This window comes from Alosa pseudoharengus, unplaced genomic scaffold (genome assembly GCF_046254945.1).
Source record: "Alosa pseudoharengus isolate Yale_2024_CS ecotype anadromous, Long Island Sound unplaced genomic scaffold, YU_APseudo_1.1 YU_APseudo_1.1_scf_24, whole genome shotgun sequence".
NCBI classification, from domain to species: domain Eukaryota; kingdom Metazoa; phylum Chordata; class Actinopteri; order Clupeiformes; family Clupeidae; genus Alosa; species Alosa pseudoharengus.
Genome location: NW_027468689.1, coordinates 29,324,709 through 29,345,525, shown reverse-complemented (window position 1 = coordinate 29,345,525; position 20,817 = coordinate 29,324,709). Strand labels below are relative to the sequence as shown.

Here is a 20,817-nt window from a genome sequence, read left to right as displayed (position 1 = left end):
ATACGGAGTGGCAAGGCTCTCCGTAGACGGGCTCTGGTATAACCTAAAGTTCGCTTATTTTCCCGCGATTACAGCAGGGGTTGCAGTCGTAGGTGACGTCACACAAACCAGCCAATCACACCAATGTTGCTGTGAAAGGGTCCACTTTAAATAATAAAACTTTTGCCTCAGGCATCGCTTGAGCAGCTACGCTTCAAACCCAGCCGAATTCTACTCTCGACTTTGGACGAATGAGGTGGCGACACATCATCTATTATGACGTAATCATGCAGATCTGGTAACCTGTGCAGATCAGGTACCCACAGTAGCAGTAAACAACATTTAAATACAATCAAAATCCAACAGGGCAGAATGATGTTTGAAAAGAGGGATTTATTAAACATCACGTTAGCGGTTTTGTATAATCTTTCTTAAGCTGAATAATGGACTTTCTAACTCCGAGGGTTGTAGCACTCCATAAGTCACGCAGTAAGCACTTACAGGGCAGAGCTCTTATGAGCACTGGCAAACATTGGCATTAAACATGAGTATTACTAAGAAATTAATATTGTGCATAAAAAAAAATGCCTATTTATAAAAACAAAAGCTAAAGGCTTCATGCAGTCAAAGTATAAACTCATATAAAACTTTTGAATAGTCAACTTTTAGTGAACATGCCCACAGTGTCTAAATCTAGATTTAAGATTTTTTTTAAAAGACACAAGTAGAATGCACAGTAATAACAATATTACTATCTGATAACACCAGTTAATACAAGTAGCATTTTCAAAGTTAGAACTGTTATTAACTACTTTAGGTTTTTCATTCATAAAAGTCCACAGTCACAACGATCTCTCTAGCTCAAGCAAGTGTTATGGGGACAATTGTCCAAAAAGATGAGAGGCAGACTTGTGTATTGAAGAGAGGCCCATAGTGTATTTCTGAAGAGCGTCTCTGTGGAGAGCAAAGAACCCGCCACTAACGAAAGGGCTGGTGAGAGGGTGGGGGGACTCACAAAGACATAATCATAATTACATACCATTAGAGAACTACAGCAGCTGATTAATGAAATAATAAGAAGGCACGTAAAATAGTAAGGCACATAAAAAGCATGTTTCTCTCTCCCGGATCTCCAGATTGAGCCCACGCTGTGTGTTACTCTGTGTGTCCATTAGTTTAACCAATTTGAACAAGCACTAGGACAGCCTTCACATGCCAACTACTGCAAGGACTCCACATCTGAGGGGGGAAAGGCTTACAAGTGCAGTGTGGGAGCAAAGAAAGAGACATTTTATATGCATAGCTTGACACTATGTATGCAAGGTGCTGTGGCTATGGTTGTTTTGGCTAGTGTGAACTCTATGATATCAACATCTAGATACATCAGTTACTTGCATGTATATAGTATCTGTAAGATGACACATACACATTGACACACCACATTTGGCAGTATAAGCCAGAGCACACACAGTTCAGTGCTGAGTTGAGTATAAGACAATATCACACATTGCTTTGGTGCGCTGAAGAGGGAAAAACTCATAATAGGTTCAATGCTGAATTAAGATATTATCAAGCCATCTGTCACATACATATGGTACACACTTCTGAAATGGAAGGACAGTAGCTATGTGATAGTTTAAGACATAATTAACAGGAATTGTAAATACAGTATATGTATATAAAAGCTATACAGATACATGCTTTGCCGTGTTAAAAGAGTGGTTCAGCTTCTCAGCTGTTTTGAAATGTGACATTGAACACACTGCAAAGCACACTGTAGTGACACATAATGACTTTTAGCGATAATTGAGGGTTAATCAGTGAAGGACAGACTAAGGGAACATTTCTGGCATCAGTCTCCGTGTTAAAATTGATACGTTTTAAGACCTTTTAAGAGGACAATGTCAATTTCTACAGTAAGAAAAGAAAAATAAAAGTTTAAAATGATACCGTTATGTCCACAAGTGTATAGATTAACTAAACCTAGCGAACTGACACAATAGATGTAGCAGGTGGACATTTCCAAACACATACAAGGACCCTCTTATTCTCTTTGTCACTGAATGCAACTATAACAAAGTTCGCTTACACCAAACTTCCCATACTGTAACACGCACAAATTGCCTGCTCATAATAAAAATAATGTCACATAAAAACGGATGGAAGAAAATGGACGTATCTTTACAGCTAGAGTATGTGTGGATATCTAGTAAATGTCTCTTGTACAATACAGTGGAGTTGAATAAACCTTCAGAGGATTTCTATTCGATGTCAAAAAATGAAGGTCTTCCTTCCTTCAACCAACATTACTTTGACCCTCAACGTAAACTGATGCAGAATAACTTAAGGCTGATTGAATGGATTTCCCCTTAGTCTCTCCATCACATGTTGAGCACCACAGTGGAGGTGAGGCCAGGGCAGTGTGGGGCTCTGGCGCCACCTGGTGGGCAGGCTGTCTACTTGCGCCCCACGGTCTCAGCCAGCTTCTTCAGTCTCTTCTTCAGCTCCAGCGGGAACTTCTCATAGCACTTCTTGCACACTGGCTTCATGTCAAACTCCACAAACTTGTTCCTGAAAACAGGAAAAATATTAATATTAGAAATAGAGCTCATTTCCCTGAGAAGATCTATATAATGCTGTGTTCCATTTGTCTCGTAAGTGGTAACTGATGACTGGGAATGACATCACATCCAGGTAAAAACTAGGTTGAATGTGTTACAGTTGTGTAGAAAGTTGTAAAAGAAAATGCTACTGTTTGTTAGTTATTGTCTGTAGTTACCGATTGTTACCAGATATAATAATACCACTTTGTAACGAAGCATGACCATATTTTACACAAATATTCTAGCAACATAGCAACAGAGGTTGGGCATTATAGTTTCTACGACTGGTTTAATGAGACACAAACAGGACAGAGCTGCTAGTAAACAGTGCATATATCTACGACTCTCATTTACTGTTAATGGGTACAGCCATCTCGAAAATTCGAATTTGGGATACTCAGAGTTCGAACGAATTGACAAGTAAGAATACGACTTCAGGGGGCATTCCATTTGCAACTTGCAACTGGGAAAAAACAACTTGAACTATGGGCGAGGTATATGGGCTGGGTACAGAATAATATACAGCTGATAGACACCTGAAGATATTTAGAACACGTGACTTTCAGACTTCAGATCATCTCAGGTAATCAGTACCAGTATTAAGAGTTAGATTAAGAGATCTCTGAGGTATGAGAGATGATGGTATGGGGTGAGGTTGCATGTCAGAGCAGAGAGGCAAAATGGGGAAAAAAAGCATGAGTTCAAGACTAGACCAGAATTAGACAAGAGTAACTCTTCAGGGGGGTAAAGCATTGGGGTGAAGCGGGTGAGGAGAAGTAGGAACAGGAGGATGGAGAGATGGAGAGCTTTGGGGTGAAGTGGGTGAGGAGAAGTAGGAACAGGAGGATGGAGAGCTTTGGGGTGAAGCGGGTGAGGAGAAGTAGGAACAGGAGGATGGAGAGCTTTGGGGTGAAGCGGGTGAAGAGAAGTAGGAACAGGAGAATGGAGAGATGGAGAGCTTTTACAGACACATGGCAGCGGCTTTCTTGCGTTTGTCCCGGGCCTCGCGTTCACGGCGGGCCAGCCGACGCTTCAGCTCTTCGGGGAAACGCTCGTAGCAGTGCTTACACACCGGCTTCAGGTCCACCTCCACAAACTTGTCCCTGCACGGCCACCATACAGGCCAAAGGGAGGAGTGTGTGTGGGGGGCAATTAAATGATGACAAAATCCACAGAGCAAAAGGTGATAGTGAACAAGAGGGGATTGATGAGGGTGGTGAAGGTGGAGAGAGAAGAAGAGAGTAAAGAAAACAGACACATGTTAGAAGCCACGGTGAGGAAAGACAGACAGGCTAAGAGAGCATTAGAAAAAGCAGAGGAACTGTTTGTCAATGAAGGCTGTCAAGCTTGCCATTTTGCAACATTAGTGTGACTGATACCTCGCTACTGTTTTGTTCTTGTGTACTGTTGGTGTCCTCATTTTTTTTAAATTAAGGCATTAAGATCAATTTCCAAAAGATTTGTTATTCCTCTTTTTATTCAACTTTAGCATGGGCGTCCTAACTTATGCCCAGCACTGTATATAAAACTGAGATGTTTAGGGTGTCCCTCGTACACCCCAATGTCATTTATCTAGCGGCTGAATGGATGAAACCAAAAGCTCAGCTCCAGATCCAACACTTCCTCCACTCTGTGTGAGTCAGCCAGCCCATGAGCCCTGGGTGAGTGGGTGAGCCTGGGTGTGCCTGACTGCATGTTGGGAATGGGGAGGGGATGACCGTGCTGTTAATCACTTTCAAACCCAGAAAGTGATGAGAGTCTTGCTGACAGCGGTCACTACACAGTTCATCCAACATGACACACACATGGCATGAGTTTGAGCTTCATGTTTCATGTCTGTTTTGTGTGTTGTCTTGACTATCAAGTGTGTGAAATGTCAATGAGTGTATGTGTGTGTTTACTCACTTGAGGGTAAGCTTGGTGTTGCAGGTGGAACATGAGAAGCAGTTGACACACCAGGCCTTGTTCAGAGCAGAGACCACTGAAAGTACAGGACACATTAGTCAGTGGTACATAAGCAATACCACACAAAACTGACATTACTGTATGCAAGCATAGTCTCTCATGGCTGCTTGATATGTGCCCCAGCTACTAAATATCACCATATTACACTTACGGGCATCCACCATTGACACGCATGTTCATCTATCCAGAGCAACGCCACAACAGCTATTTATGTGATTCACAAAGGTTAAAGGTCATCACTCACCATCACCCTCAATCACACGGTTGCAGTGGTAGCACACATCACCAAAGAGCTACAGAAAGAGAGTGAATCACTCAGTTACAGGGTTAGATGCACGCATGTCACAAATACATAACTGTACAAGACAAATGTAAACACAGTCATAGCAACCATAACAGTTTTAATCCCATGGTGGGGAACCATGCCAAATTTCTGTCGTGCACTTGAGTCACCCAACTGGTGCAGCATGATGCAACATATTCAACTATATCTGCTCATGAGACATTGCCATTTGGGCCTGCAGTGCTAAGCTTTCACATACCTACCTTTATGGAGTAGCACAGCCCCCTACCCCTCATTCCTTGGCGTAACACTCCATAGTAACACAGGTACGGTGTACATTTTAGGACATCCTCAGCTGTCAGACTCAAGTGTCAGACATCAGATGAAAAGGCATCAGGTCTCAGGAAAACCTCTGTCAAGTTTACGGAATTACACAGTCATGTCTCAGACATCAGATGAAAAGGAGTCAGGTCTCAGGAAAAGCGGAGTCAGACGAAAAGTTCTCAGATGAAAGGTTATCAGAGTCAGGTTTCAGACATCAGATGAAAAAGAGTCAGGTCTCAGGAAAAGCGCTGTCAGGAGAAGCGGAGTCAGACGAAAAGTTATAAGATGAAAAGTTATCAGAGTCAGGTCTCAGGAAAACCGCTGTCAGAAGAAAAGGAGTCAGACGAAAAGTTCTCAGATGAAAAGTTATCATAGTCAGGTTTCAGAAAAACAGCTATTTCTGTTAACTGGTACAACAAGCAGACTCATTTGTGATATAAAAGGCTACGAAATAAAATGCTAGTTGTTTTCTGAAAGCTAGTTCACTCGTGTAGGCCACGTTTAGTCCTCCAGTTGCCATGGATACTACAAACAAATCCAGCTGAAGAATCATAACGTGAACTAGCTTGCAGAAAACAAGAATTCTATTTCGTATTACAGGGAAGCCAAAAACAATCTTTGGGGAAGCTACACAACTGAAGCGTTGCATCTGCTGCAACAAAGCTTCCACTATAATCAATGGAAATAGCTACACCAGACGTGATAGCGGCGCATACGTTCGAAAAAAATAGACCACTCTTAAATGTTTTTATGCGCTGCAAAAGGAACGCTCCAGGTCTCAGGAAAAGCGCTGTCAGGAGAAGCGGAGTCAGACGAAAAGTTATAAGATGAAAAGTTATCAGAGTCAGGTCTCAGGAAAACCGCTGTCAGAAGAAAAGGAGTCAGACGAAAAGTTCTCAGATGAAAAGTTATCATAGTCAGGTTTCAGAAAAACAGCTATTTCTGTTAACTGGTACAACAAGCAGACTCATTTGTGATATAAAAGGCTACGAAATAAAATGCTAGTTGTTTTCTGAAAGCTAGTTCACTCGTGTAGGCCACGTTTAGTCCTCCAGTTGCCATGGATACTACAAACAAATCCAGCTGAAGAATCATAACGTGAACTAGCTTGCAGAAAACAAGAATTCTATTTCGTATTACAGGGAAGCCAAAAACAATCTTTGGGGAAGCTACACAACTGAAGCGTTGCATCTGCTGCAACAAAGCTTCCACTATAATCAATGGAAATAGCTACACCAGACGTGATAGCGGCGCATACGTTCGAAAAAAATAGACCACTCTTAAATGTTTTTATGCGCTGCAAAAGGAACGCTCCTGGTGTAGCTTCCCTTACAGTAGGCTAGGCTATTATATCACAAATACGTTTGGTTTGGTACAGCAAGCAAACTGGTACAGCAAGCAAACATATTTGTGATATAATCATAGACTGTATTGTTTCTTTCTGCAAGCTAGTTTGAGCACTGCTCAAGTTCACGTGATGTATGATTCTTCAGCCGAATTGTTTGTAGTATCCATGGCAACGTGGGTTTATTTTAGCCGAGTGAACTAGCTTTCAGAAAACAACTATTTCGTAGCCTATTATATCACAAATAAGTTTGCTTGTTGTACCAGTTAACAGAAATCTGAGAAAGAGTCTGAGAACTTTTCATCTGAGAACTCTTTGTCTGACTCTCATTTTTCTGAGACCTGACTCTGATAACTTTTCATCTGAGAACTTTTTGTCTGACTCCCCTTTTTCTGAGACCTGACTCTGATAACTTTTCATCTGAGAACTTTTTGTCTGACTCCGCTTTTCCTGAGACCTGACTCTTTTTCATCTGATGTCTGAAACCTGACTGTGTAATTCCGTAAACTTGACAGCGGTTTTCCTGAAACCTGATGCCTTTTCATCTGATGTCTGACACCTGAGTCTGACAGCTGAGGATGTCCTAACATGTACACCGTACACAGGGCAAGACAGCCATCTTACACTTGAATATTTAAAGTTCTATATGTTAAAGTGGTGTTGTTTTACCTGGTTGTAGTGGGTCTCGCAGTAGGCCAGTCCTTTCCTCTCATAATGGCGATGACCAAGGAATGGCTTCTCACACTTAGCACAAACAAAATGCTGCAAGCACACACAGACATACACATGCACACCCATTTAAAGCAGACATAGTATGGAGAACAGTTTTGCCTTGGTTTTGTTGTATAAGGAGAGTTTGGTGCAAGGCCACAAAGCTACTGTGAACTGGAAACACGGTAGTTTCCTCCTTCAGATGCAAATCTGCAAAGGCAGAGTGTGACGCAAACCATCCCTCTGTTCACTGCTCTCCTCCACATGTTACGTTTCCACTTTGAGTTGGAGACCTAGAAGTTTCTGGAGCCTGTTGTGAGCGGTCTTTGGCTGCAAGGCAGCCAATCAGCATAAAACTCACTTCATTATTCATGTGGGTGCCAGATAAGCATGAGGGCGCCCTACATTACTGCTAAAATGGGCCATTTAATCCCCCGCCCTAATTATAGAATTGTTAATGGGCTTGTAAAATAGCATCTGAACATGTTTTTGACAGACCATAGTTACATACAGTACCTTCTATGTTAATATAACTAAGGTAAAATATTCTGTTCATCCATTCTATGCCATCTTAAGCCTCAAGGCACCCAATCCATTTCCATCTTTCAGTAACTCAAAACAATAAGGAAGTAGAGTGGCAGCAATCCCGCTAGACCAAGCAGAATACTCTACACACACACACATACAGTCGGTCCACAGCAGTGAGTTTCCTGTCTCACCATGTCAAAGTGCCTTTCACAGTAGGCGTGGCCCTGCCGCTCGTAATACGGCCGGCCTTGATAGGGCCTCTCGCACCACGCACACACAAAGTGCTACCATGGCAACGATGGAAGAGTAGGGAGAGAGGGAGGATGCGAGGAGGACAGGAGTCAAGGAAGAGTGAAAAACAAAAAAGGGAGATGAGGATGAAGAGATTGGAGGTGAACAGGTGAAATGAAACCGGGGAACAGGGAGGGAAAACAGAAATGAATATGTAGGATGAAAAGAGTCAGTGAAACATGAGGATGAATATAGTCAAGAAAAACAGGAAGAGAGCAGTGGAGTACACGGATGATTTAGATGAGAATATAATAAATCATTTAGTGAGTATTTACGGTAACATTCTGACTGGAAGCATCTCATAATGTACCAACTACAAATATGTGTTTCAGGAAGTCAGGATCTAAAAATAGAGTACTTAAAAAATGGTTAGCATTGAGTAATGACACATGAGCCCCCAAAGTGCCATTAAATATTATGCAACCATATGGCCTGTTAACGACTAAGGCTGTTTGACCACCTGCAGAGACAATCGCATCAATGAAATTACATCAACAAAGAAATTAAATTACATCTGATGTTACATTTGATATTTACAGAAATGACAGCTGATAGTATCAACACTTAAAGTAAAGCAGCAACAATAAGAGCACAAAAAAAAAACCCTGATGAAGTGTGAAACAGGAACAACGAACACACCTCCACGTGCCACTGCTTCCCCATGGCGTTGACGACACGCCCTTCTATGGGCCTCCTGCATGCCCCACAGATGGGCACGCCCATTTTATCGTGACAGGGCAGGCAGTACAGTTCACCCTTCAGCTCACGGGCATCAGAAGTCAGCTCCTTACTGTAATACACACACACACGGTTAAGTTGTTGTGGTAGCTTAAAACACTCACTGAACAGGAGCAGACGTGTCTCCTTTTAGGTTAGCAGTACAGTACAGTGCAGTACAGTAACAGTCAGTCAGTCACACACCATTAGGCCCCTAACACAATCAAAACACTCAATATCTGGGTAGGATTGTAGCAGAATGACAACAAGCTGACTCTACTGACCCACAGTTGTTGCAGTTGAAGTGGTCAGGGTGGTAGGGGTCATTCTTGAAGATGAGGGGGTTGTCTTCGATGATGGCATGACACTTCTGGCAGATGTATTTCCCCAGGCCACGCGCCTTCTCACGGTTATGACACGGCCGGCAAAGGTGACTGCAGCACACAAACACACACAAATAAACATCCACACACACACACAAAGTTAGGATGAACTAGGATGACCTCTTACTTCCCTTGGCTTTTGAGTTACTAACACACAGGCTGAACACTAATCATGTCTATGGCCTCTGTTAAAGACTTGTATGTTATATATCCAATATTACAGTGTTTCTCAAAGTGTGGTCCGGGGACCACTGGTGCTCTGCGAGCTATCCCAAGTGGTCCTTAAGAAGACATAGTAAATATAAAATATAATATAGATGAGTTGTTTGTAATATAGAACCAACTTCTATTCAAATCCAAACAGTTCTGCAACACTACCTACATAAGCTATGCCAGTATAAATCATATGAATCCTCTGACACAATAAGCAAGGTGCAATGACAATAAGCAAGGTGGTTCAGTGAGTAGGCCTATTGCGTAATATGCTGTTGAAGTGGATCTACTGTGTTTTTTTTTCCTTTGGTCAGAAAAAGTTTGAGAAACAAAAAAGAAAAGACTGTCTACTTCATATCTGGCCATATGTGACTTCAGAACACGATTTCATGATGAAATTTGAGTAATGAGTGCAAATATGTGGTAGCATATTACAGAGGAGTATTACAGAGGAGTTTAAAACCCTTGCGCCGTGAGACCCAGACTTGCACTGTTCCACTGCCAGCTGTGTTGTTGATAGATGACAAGTGTGCAGCTTAGCTTCCATATTCATTACTCTCGGCTCAGACTGCCTACAAGGTCTGACTCAGTGGCTAAGGCAAGTAGAATAAATGTAAAGTAGAATAAATAGAAATGTATAATAAAGACATGTCATTAAATGATATAGCAAGTCTTTTGTTTTGATTTTAACTTGACCTTCACTATATTCTCATTGTTCTATGCTTTCCCCCACAAGATTAATGCAATGAAAATGGACTAATATGTCTACAAAAGAAAAGTAGTTCAGCTGGGAAAACAATGGTTAGGCCATATTTCCAACTACTACAGGGCAAAAATACTGATGTAATGAATACAAGCTGCGGCAACTATATAATGAGGCTAATGCTGGAATTCAATTGTGATGAAGAAAACTCATTACACTTGTATAACTGTAACACATTTGAAATAGCAGTGGCAGTAATACGTTGTGATAGCAGTCTCAATATTTAATATCCAAATATCCTGGAAAAAAAAACAATTGAATAAAATAGTGACTGAATATGTCAATTCATGCAGCACATGTGATCATCATAACCTATAAATAGATTCCAGATGGCCTCTGCCCCCACTCTAATAACCTGCCTCTGTAATGAAACTGATCATCATCAAGGCATCCTCACAGACTGCCCACTGAGAACTCACCGGCCGGCGTTCTTAACGAATCCCACATCAGCCAGCACAGCCTGGCAGATGTCACAGCAGAAACAGTCCGGGTGCCAGCTGTTGTTCATGGCCTTGATCACCCGGCCAATGATAAACTCTCCTACACATCAACACATTACACAGTAAGCAACCCAGCACCAACACACATCACTGAAACTGTCAGAGGCATACTGTTAGTACACAACAAACCGACTGCCGTATCTAGATATATGTAAATTGTAACTGTAACGGAATACAGTTACTCATAAGTTGTATTCTGAATACGTAACGCCGGTACATGTATTCTGTTACTCCCCATCACTAAAGGTCCAGCTGGGACACCTGCCAAATTATTCAACTATGACCTTGTAACAGGAATTAAAGTTAAAAAAAATCGTTTGACTGAACTTTTTTCAGGCCTTAAGTCATACGTTGTTCATATCTACCTATAGAGATAGCCCCCCCTTTTGCGGTCGCGACCTATTGGTTTTTAATGTACAAAAAGATGCAAACAGCAATGTAAAGCACCAAATAAACACCAAAACGAGGCTACAGGGTACTCTTAAGTTACTATATAATTAATGCCATCTACAGGTGAATGCATAGAACATAACAATCCTATGGTTTGTGTACCCTGTAGCCTCGTTTTAGCCGCCAATGGCCGCCATGTGAATAAGGCGAATTGAGAGTATTCTTGATTGAGATTGAGTTTTCCTGATTAACAAAACAATATTTCAATATCATCCCTGACCATTGCTGATTAGCCATTGCTGTTCTTTTCTACTGCAGCAATATTGTAGCAAGGCTTTAACTAGGATTTTTTTTCTTGTTAATATACAATTCAACACCAAGTAAAATCTAAAAAATCAAGTTTGCAAGACTTCACATTTCCTCATCAAAGTAACGAATCAGAACAGTCTAGATATTGTTCATATTTCCATTTGTTGCCTCATCCGCATTTAATGAAAACCTGGTAATTTTGAGTTTTACAGACAACTCAGTTTTCCAATGAGCAGCAATACTGTGTGTGCTCATGCAGGAGGTCTGCGCATCTGATAACAAAAATCTGGAGGGGGCGCTTTTGTCTTCAGCAACAGATTGTATAAGGTTGACAAGAGGTTGCGATATGGTGAGGGTGGGACAGATCGTGTTGCGCTATATGAAAGAACATGCATAGCCTACTTTCTGAGCACAAAAACGGTCAGCCATACATAAATGTAGCCTACCTCTGTCGTGGTGGCTAGTTGCACCAGGTAGGGAAGATGTCCTGAAGTGCACAAACGTTAACCTTATGGCGGTCTTCTGATTGTTGGCGTGCTAAAACGTTTTCCTATTGCATTCATAAACAATTGTCTTGCAGCAAACCGCGCAAAAGCAAACCCCTGGCACTTTATTTTTTTACACCATGGCTTGTTAGTTCTCCCACGTTTCCAACAGCCGCCCATCTCCATTTATTTTTTAACTTTTGACACCTGTGCCTTCCTTTAGCAACGCATCCATAAGTTTTATTTCAGTGTCAAGTTTTATTTCAGTATCCTAAGTTTTATTTCAGTAAGTTTTATTTCAGTGTAAGTTTATTTTCCTTTTTTCAAATTTATGTTAAGTTCTAATTGAATTAGTATATATTATTTGATTGTTAAATTATTATGTCTTATTTGCATTTTCATTTATGTTGATATTGTACAGCACTATAACTTTGTTTTGAAAAGTGCTATATAAATAATAATAATTATTATTATTATTATTATATCCATGACAGCTAGTGGCCTTGCCAAATAGACGCACACAAATCATGACACTAATATGCGAGGTTCTGGTAGGCCTACTGGTTATGGTTTTGTGCTATACATTAATAATAGCAAAGTTTTAAGTTGACTATTTTAATTGCATGGTTATTTTTTGTCAACAAACGCTCACAACCTACTGTCGTTAAAAGTGAGGCCAAAATAGGCTACAAGGCTGTCTGTGCGTCACAAACACGACTGACCCCCTTACTCAACATTTCGCGATATTATTATTTTATGTTAACACGCTCAGTCAAAACCTTACGTCGCAAATTGTGAAAAACATTGTTGTACATGTCAGACGGGATAGGCATAGGCTACGGTTTATATTGCGTCGCTTTACACATAATGTTAGTTGCATTGATTAAAAACTGTAACAATAATACATTACAGTACATCGGGTGGCATAGCAGGCTATCTGTTCAAGTCATAGGTGACACCCAAAATGAATGACCTCCCCTGACAAGAGTTCGCGATAGTAAGAAATTGTCTACATTGATGCATGGAAAGGACACAGCCTCCGAATTTGCACATAGAGCTCACAATATCATATCCAAAAAAGTTAAACGGATTGGGCAACCTCATCAGCTGTCTCGATTGTGTCACTATAATCCAACTTTTAGACCGTCCTCCAGACGTGTTCTTTTTTTTTTAAGCAACCGCCCCAGGCCAATGAGACAAGCGTGTAGCTACAACATAAACAAAGCGAAACTCATGGCTGACGTATCTTCTTGAGCGGTCTCTGATTGAGACACAGAAAGTTCTCAAGAACACTATTAGGTCTTTAAACATTTAACATCACACACATTCATTCATCGTACCTAATATTTGTAGTTGCCTTAAAAAAAGGAAAAGAAAAGGTGATAGACCCCCCCCCCTCCTCCTATTTTTTTCTCACCGGATCTGCATCGATCTCAAATATGACATTTCTAAAATCAAATTGACCGAAATCCGTCGTACGACGGAGAACTTTAATCCTTGCCTTGTAAAGGCTGCCAAAATGTCACCAACCACGGAAACATTTGACTGGAAGGTTCACGCGTGTCAGAACTTTACTGGACCGTAGAAGACATTCCATTTATTTTGTGGGTTATTCCTTCTGATTCCATTAATTATTAAATGTTAGATGAGATTACATTTCTGATAACTTCACACCTACTGTTACAGTAGGGGACAGTGAAGCCAGTAACCAGAAGTGCAAATAATGCAGGAGGTGGTAGTAATTAGAAAAACTGCCTGATGACACCCAAAAAGCTATAATGCAACTGACTTGTCCCCGTGGCAATAATCGCAAAAATTGTATCTGAATATATTCATTCTCGAGTGGAGTTTGAGTTCCAGCCACAAGAAAGATCAAATGCACTGACTAAATATGTATACAGCTTAATCCTCTTCCCTGCTTCACTCCACATACACACATAGGCAGACACACACACACAGAGACACAGACAGACACACACACACACACACACACACACACACACAAGACTAATAGTTACAGGAAGGTAGCCAAACTGCTCAATAGCTCACTGTAATGGCAAAGAGAAACATTTTCCTGAATTTAAAAAATGTAAAAACGTTTTGGAACAGTACAACATGTACTAGGTTGTACATTTTGAAGTTATGTTGGAAAACTTAAGCATTCACTCACCGCACTGATGACAACAAGGAGCAAACAGCATCTGGAAATCATGCTCACAGTACTTCCTGCCCTCAAACTACAGAGAGAGAGAGAAGAGGGACATCAGAAATAGTAGAATTTGTAGGCAACAAAAGAACACAATACAATGCACCTTACGTATGCACGAAAGGCTCATAGCCAGCTCATATATTTCCGGTGGGGCATTAACTGAATACCTTGTTTATGCCCAATAGGGCTAATCTTCATACAACTATGACACACGCATAAATCCTTCTGCATCGTAACATGCTCAGTCACTAGGTGCAACACCCAGCCGGGTCTGTGTAGACAGGTACGCTAATTACCATAAACAATAACCGCTACAACACACCTGACGCTCCATCGGAAATAAATGAGCTGACTAAAGAGCCTCCCGTTCATAAACCGAATTACCTTCAGCACATGTGTGCCTGAATTCAGTAAATGCTGCTGTGCTACAACAGCTGGGCTCATAACTGTGCTAATTAAGGTGACATGTAAGTAATCTTTTTTTTAATTTTACAAGAGCCTCAGACAATAAAATGATGAAGCACCACTCTGACACAGTAAAGTTGTTCTGAGGAAGTGTGGTCTCACCTCATAGAAGAGGCCTTCAGGAAACTGCTGGAAACACTGGGCGCAGACAAAGCACTGCTCATGGTAGAGCTCCCCGTTGCTGTTCACTATCTTCTCAGCCGGAGCAAACCCAGCCTTGCAGCGCTCGCACGCCGCATTCGCCAAGGCACTGGCCATGTTACTGGGAACACATTGGGGGGGGGGGGGGGGGGTTATAGTTTGTTTGCACTCATTCAATAAGGCACTAGAAATAGTAGTCTGAACAGACAGACAGACGACAGATAAGTAAAGGACATTTACATTTACAAAATGTAAGGACATTATTATGACCGCCGCACAGCGAAGCGGTTTAGTCAGGTTTTTTTTTTTCCCATTCCATAACCACTCATTTCATGTATAGCGCCACCTAGTTAAACACAAAAAAGTAAAAATGAGGTGTTGTAATCGCAGGTATCTGTGACCTAACATAGTCAAAACTGCACGAAATTGGAAGAGTAGAAACATTATGACACCCTCTGAATGCATGCCAAGTTTTGTGGAATTCCGCTCATGGGGGGCCACACAATAAATTAATTTATGTTACTATACACCAACTGGCCTGTAGGTGGCCGGAGACCGTTTTCTGTGAATATCTCGAGAACCGTAGGGCCTAGGAGGTCCACCTTTTTTTTGTATGTTGGTCTTAAGGGGACATGTCAACCCATCCCATTACCACTTATTTCATGTATAGCGCCACCTAGTTAAAAATTAAAAAGCAAAAAATTAGGTGTTTTGATCACAATATCTCTAGCTGACATGGTCAAAACTGCACGAAATTGAAAGTGTAGGATCATTATGACACCCTCTGAATGCATGCCAAGTTTCGTGAACTTTCATTCATGGGGGGCCTTACAATAAAATAATTTATGTGTACATTTAGTGACTAGGGTTGCAAAATTCCGGGAATTTTCAAAGTTGGAAACTTTCCATGGGAATTAACGGGAATATATATGGGAATTAACAGGAATAAACGGGAATTAATGGGAATAAACTGGGAATTTTTAATATGGTAAGTTAGTCTATAACAGGGAACTTAAATGTAGTGGACAAAACCCCATCTTGCAGTCTAATATTAGTTAAAACAACCTGATTTAATACAATTTCAGTCGAATTTCTACCCTGCACATATGTCAATCATATGCACACAGCAAGCGGCATAGGCTGCTAGACAAAGGCTCGCTTTGGACAAAGGCGTCTGCTAAATCCATAACCATAACCATAACCATAGACATAAAGGAAACCTATGGTGCGTTCATATGCAGGGGAAAAAATGTTCCAACCAATCGGATTTTGTTGTTGAGTGGTGTGGTGTATCTTGGGCAGTTCAGTATTGCTAGTTTAGCACGCTAGTAAACCATAGGCAAAGAATGGGATTCCCGCTAGCATGCTAGCTAGCTTTGTATGCTAAGCTAAGCGAAAATACCAACATACAATTCATATTGCTTATTACGAAACAAAATGTTAATGTTTGTATACGAAACAGTTTGTATGAATTACCCAAAATTCCCAGTAAATTCCCATTAATTCCCATAATTTCCTTTAATTCCATGAAAGTTTCCAATTTGGAATATTTCCAAAATTCCCCAACTTAACTTCCCATGGTTCCACCCCTTTGCAACCCTATTAGTGACCGTACACCAACAAGGAGTCCCGGGACACTGAAAGACCGGGGTACACGAAACTTGGTGGGCATGTAAACACACATGGATAGCATGGAACCATAATTTTTCGTTTTGATCTGTAGCCCCCCCGCTGGACTGGACCCCCCTAAAGGAGGGTAGGGCAGACACAGTTTTCTGTGAATATCTTGAAAACCGTAGGGCCTAGGATGACCATTTTTTTCCGTATGTTTGCCTCCAGGGGTCATCTTAACCCATTCCATGTGCACACATGTGCATAAACAGATACACACATACATTCACAGTAATCATACGTATGACACATACTCAGACAGTAGACATATGTACGCATGCATGCACAAACACAAGCACATACGCAGGCACACACACACAAGCACGCATACACAAACACACACACACACACACACCGACACACATAAACATAAACATGTACACGCACACATGCACACAAGAATTTCTCAGAATTATGAACAGGCAAGATGGGGGTGGGGTTGTATAAAATGAATTTTACATGTGAAATCTATGAACTAATCATGTTTTGGTTGTCTAGCAGATACCAGTGAGAATTGAGTGTGGATAATGCAATTTAGTGAGATGGTTAGAATCATATAGGCCTTTCAGCGTGATTTATTTTTGTGGAAAAAATGTGCTGGACTGGGCGGCGGTCATATTTTGTACCGCTCTGCGGTACATCTAGTTAAAATGACATTAGCCATAAGTAATACAATCACAATGAGACTATAAAATTATGCCTAGCTGTAGGTTAAGGTTACAACACAAACATGGGGTTATGGGGTAATGTCGCAATAAGCCTGTAAACACTGTTAAAATGGACTACCTTAACACACCACAAGAAAAATCTACACTGTATATACCATGAGAAGCTGAACTACAGCAAACGCAATCACCTGTGTAGTGTATGATAGAATAGATAAATACAGATCAACATCTACCATGGCAACTGATTTTGATCATACACCTACAGACTGATTCAATTCACAAGTTAGGCCTATTCTTATTCAATTCACAATTTATGTATGCATGTGAAAGATGACAGAACAGACGTATCTGTTCTGTCATCTTTCACATGCATACATAAATTGTGAATTGAATAAGAATAGGCCTAACTTGTGAATTGAATCAGTCTGTAGGTGTATGATCATAAGTTCATAATTTGTACAAAAAGCATATGAAATTTGGCCTTAGAAAATTAAGCTTACATCAAACACACTAGCCATGCTTACATGGACAGTTTTTTTGTCATTCCGATTAAACTATTCTGATTGAAAGATGTGTGCTATCTGTTTACATGGGGTACGTTCCATCCCGATCAGGTGTTCTCAAGCGCTTTAGAATCTTTGATTGGAAGAGCTGTCGTTGCCTACTTTAACTTGAGAAGATACAGCAGTCAATCCGAATGACCGTATACATGGGTGTTCATTCGGAATAGGAATGGACTACACCACCTTTTTCATTCCGATTAAAATTCTGATCGGGTCAGGAATTTCCATTCCGATTGATGTGTTTATTTGACAGTTTTTATTCTGATTGAGCCGTTATTCCGTTTTTAATCGGAATAGAAGTGTCCATGTAAACGTGGCTACTGTAGCAAAGTGGCCTATCTGTGGATTGAGAAAAAAGCTTTAGCCCCACCCAATGATTCATAGTGCCCATGCAGTGGTTAAAAGGTTTGTCAGGCCACAGACATATCCACACAAGTTGTCTTTACACTAACTAGCCTTGCTAATATCACACCAACTGACAGATAACACGTGACCACTGAAAATAACAGACCCTGCACCACTAACTATATTAAGTAGCCTAAGTTTACAAATAAATGTATTTATCACCTGTTAATGCCGAGAGAGTGTGGCATCTGGTGCACACCAGAACAGATTTTTTTACTACCGTACTGTACAAAAGTTTTAGGCAGCTTAAATGGTTTGACGAATAGTGTTTTTACGTATCAGTAAATGAAAAGTGCCCACAGAAACAGAAAATCAAACACACAATATACAAATGAAATAACAAAAATGCTGGGTTCCGATATCTCAGGACAATACTGCATGTGTATGACTCACACAAGTACACACACACACCACAAATGGAGGCTACACTCAGAGTCCAGCCAACATGAATCACACTTTTGCTCTCGACATCCCTCTTACAGTTTTAACACACTGTCAGATATGAATCATACACCCCTCTCCTGCACGTAGACATATCATCCCTTTGACATCATAAGTGAAGGACTAGCCTATGGGACAGACTGTGAGTGTTGAACACTGTAGCCACGGAAACAGTGTGCCTACACTAGTCCTCCTGGGTCTCCTAATTTGGGCAAGATGGCCGTCATTATGCACAGAGTGTCCAGCACTATGTTCACAGCATACCACAGCACAGTTTACACATCAGCCAGAACAAGATGGGACAGATAGCAAGGGAGAGGGATTTACCCTCTTAAAAATACACACACACACAGAGTGTAAAATAACACTCAAAAGACAAGTAAGACCACCTTCAGTGAAAATCAAGTTTTTAACCTTGTTAACAAGTCCAAATAATGCTTCATTTTACGAGACCTATCATGAGCAAAACCAGCAGTCAATATCATGCAGAGGATTTCTGCTTTGGCTCTAGGTTTCGACCAATGACAGCCCAGATGGGCCAACTCAGGCATCCGTCCATTAGTGTGTCATAAAGGTACAGAACCAATCCTGGAACCAAACCTGACTACCTGGGGGTGCGGCAATTCATGAAAACAACTTCTGAATGTATGTTATAGAAGAACAGCGAAGAGATTAAGGGGTGTAATAAACCACTGGAGACTGATGTGCAAGATGTGCTACCTTACAGCTTGACACCTGGATGATTAAATGCTGAACTCCATTCTTAAAGAAACAGCTGTCGACTGCCCTGGTCAAAACAATTCCCTGCTACAGAGCCTTCTAATGGTAAAACTAGATCTTGCACATGAAGGCAGTGAAATTAAACTTTCAGAGACACCAGTTCTATCCCTGGCAAATCAATTGTCAATGTCTGACTGATTCACTGTAGGCCTACTCAATAGATTTTCCCACCAAGTGAGTGAGGAAATGTGGAGAATCTGAACACAGCGTAGGTCTAAATAAAGGATGGACGCGTTCCACAGGAAATAGGTTATTTCCACGAGTTCCCAGAGGAAGCACATCTGAAATCCTCCCAGTCATCAAGTATGTCAGGAATGTTCACGTTAGTTAACCCATATTTTCCCTTTTGTATTCTGCTGAACCATATCTGTATCGCCAGAGCGGACAGCCTAAAACATTAACATTAAACCTTTCAGAGCTGCATTTACATTTTCGTGCAGACAGTGACTTCAGTGTTCTCAACTTCACTAACGTTAGCGCTGTTTGGGTGTAACCCTGTAACTTAGCAAATACAACTTTATTACTCGCAGGCTAAATTAACTGATAAAGTAGACTTAGCCAGTTTAACGCCTGATATCGTTAACGTTGAATGTCCTGTCTACTTGCAGCCGTTAGCTAGCGTTTGCCCATTCGTTGATTCACACTGATTATATTTTTGTTACCCACAAATGCTAGACAAGGGTACAGTAATTAATGTATTTGCTACCGAGTTACAACGAGACTTAATATGGCTTAGATCGGTCGGATAACGAGAACATTAACGTAATAAAGGACATTTTTCTGTATGATAACGTTAGACTAGTTATCAAGCAAACATGTTTTTAAATGGCCCAAACTGTCGAGCTGGCTAATTATTTAGCTACCTAGCTAGGCTACATATAGCAGCTAGCTACGCTAGCGTTATCTCGGATAGAGGCACACCAAATGTTTCGCTAGTTGGCAGTAAGATTGTCTGTCTTCACAACAATAACTCTTACCTGCCCGTCATTTCTGCAACCCCCAGCATCCCCTTCTAACAACAACTTCAGAAAAGGTTTTGGCGAGTCAACTCTCAGTCCGGGTGTTTAAAGTTTAAGCGAAAAGATAAACAGGGTTTCCTATGTGACTTTTCTCCCTCGTCTTCGAGGTTGTGGATGGAACCACCCTGTTTAAGGGAGTGTCAACAAGTTGTCGTTCTTCCAAATCAGGCGCAATGTCTCTCTCATAATCATGCCCAGATCTTATGTGATTTTGGATTATTTTCGAATACTTTATGATTTATCTATTTGTGTTATCATCATCGGAGTGTGAAAATACAGAAATCAGTTAAGTTTTATAAAAAAAAAAACATTGCCTAAGGTATCCCTAACCTTGACCTAGCCCACCAGAGACGGTTGATAAAGGATCTTTGCTTACACATTGCCAGTTTTTTGACACGTTCCACGTTACTAATTTCGGCTTAGTCTCACTCTCCCCATGATAGGCTGTCTTCTTTTCTCCTTTCATTCTTGAGAAAAATAGCATTGCTATTTTCTTGTATAGCCTAGTAGCCTGGGTGCCATTCCGAACTTAGTCCCGCCCAATTGAGTATGACTACGTCAGGCTAATAGCCTAGGCCAGTGGTTTTCAAAGTGGGGGCCGCAAGGGGGTGCCAGGGGGGCCTCAGCAAGTTGGAAGGAAAAATAAAAGCAACAAATAAATACATT

General features: G+C 41.0%; 1 protein-coding gene across 2 annotated transcripts; it reads right to left on the bottom strand.

The window, feature by feature from the left end:
- Positions 1-352: 352 nt before the first annotated feature.
- lims1 (LIM and senescent cell antigen-like domains 1) lies at positions 353-20,279 on the bottom strand. Of its 2 annotated transcripts, none has more exons than XM_076303714.1 (10): positions 20,110-20,276; positions 14,566-14,725; positions 13,960-14,026; positions 10,525-10,645; positions 9,031-9,180; positions 8,669-8,819; positions 7,169-7,261; positions 4,792-4,840; positions 4,488-4,563; positions 353-2,550 (listed from the first exon to the last, which is right to left on the bottom strand). In XM_076303714.1, exons 1-10 carry the CDS (start codon positions 20,136-20,138, stop codon positions 2,436-2,438), a joined length of 1,011 nt encoding a protein of 336 aa, XP_076159829.1. In that variant the 5' UTR covers positions 20,139-20,276; the 3' UTR covers positions 353-2,435. The 2 variants fall into 2 exon arrangements, with proteins under 2 accessions (XP_076159829.1, XP_076159831.1); XM_076303716.1 differs by lacking the exon at positions 353-2,550 and adding an exon at positions 2,595-3,685 and having other exon boundaries at positions 20,110-20,279.
- Between the last annotated feature and the right edge of the window lie 538 nt (positions 20,280-20,817).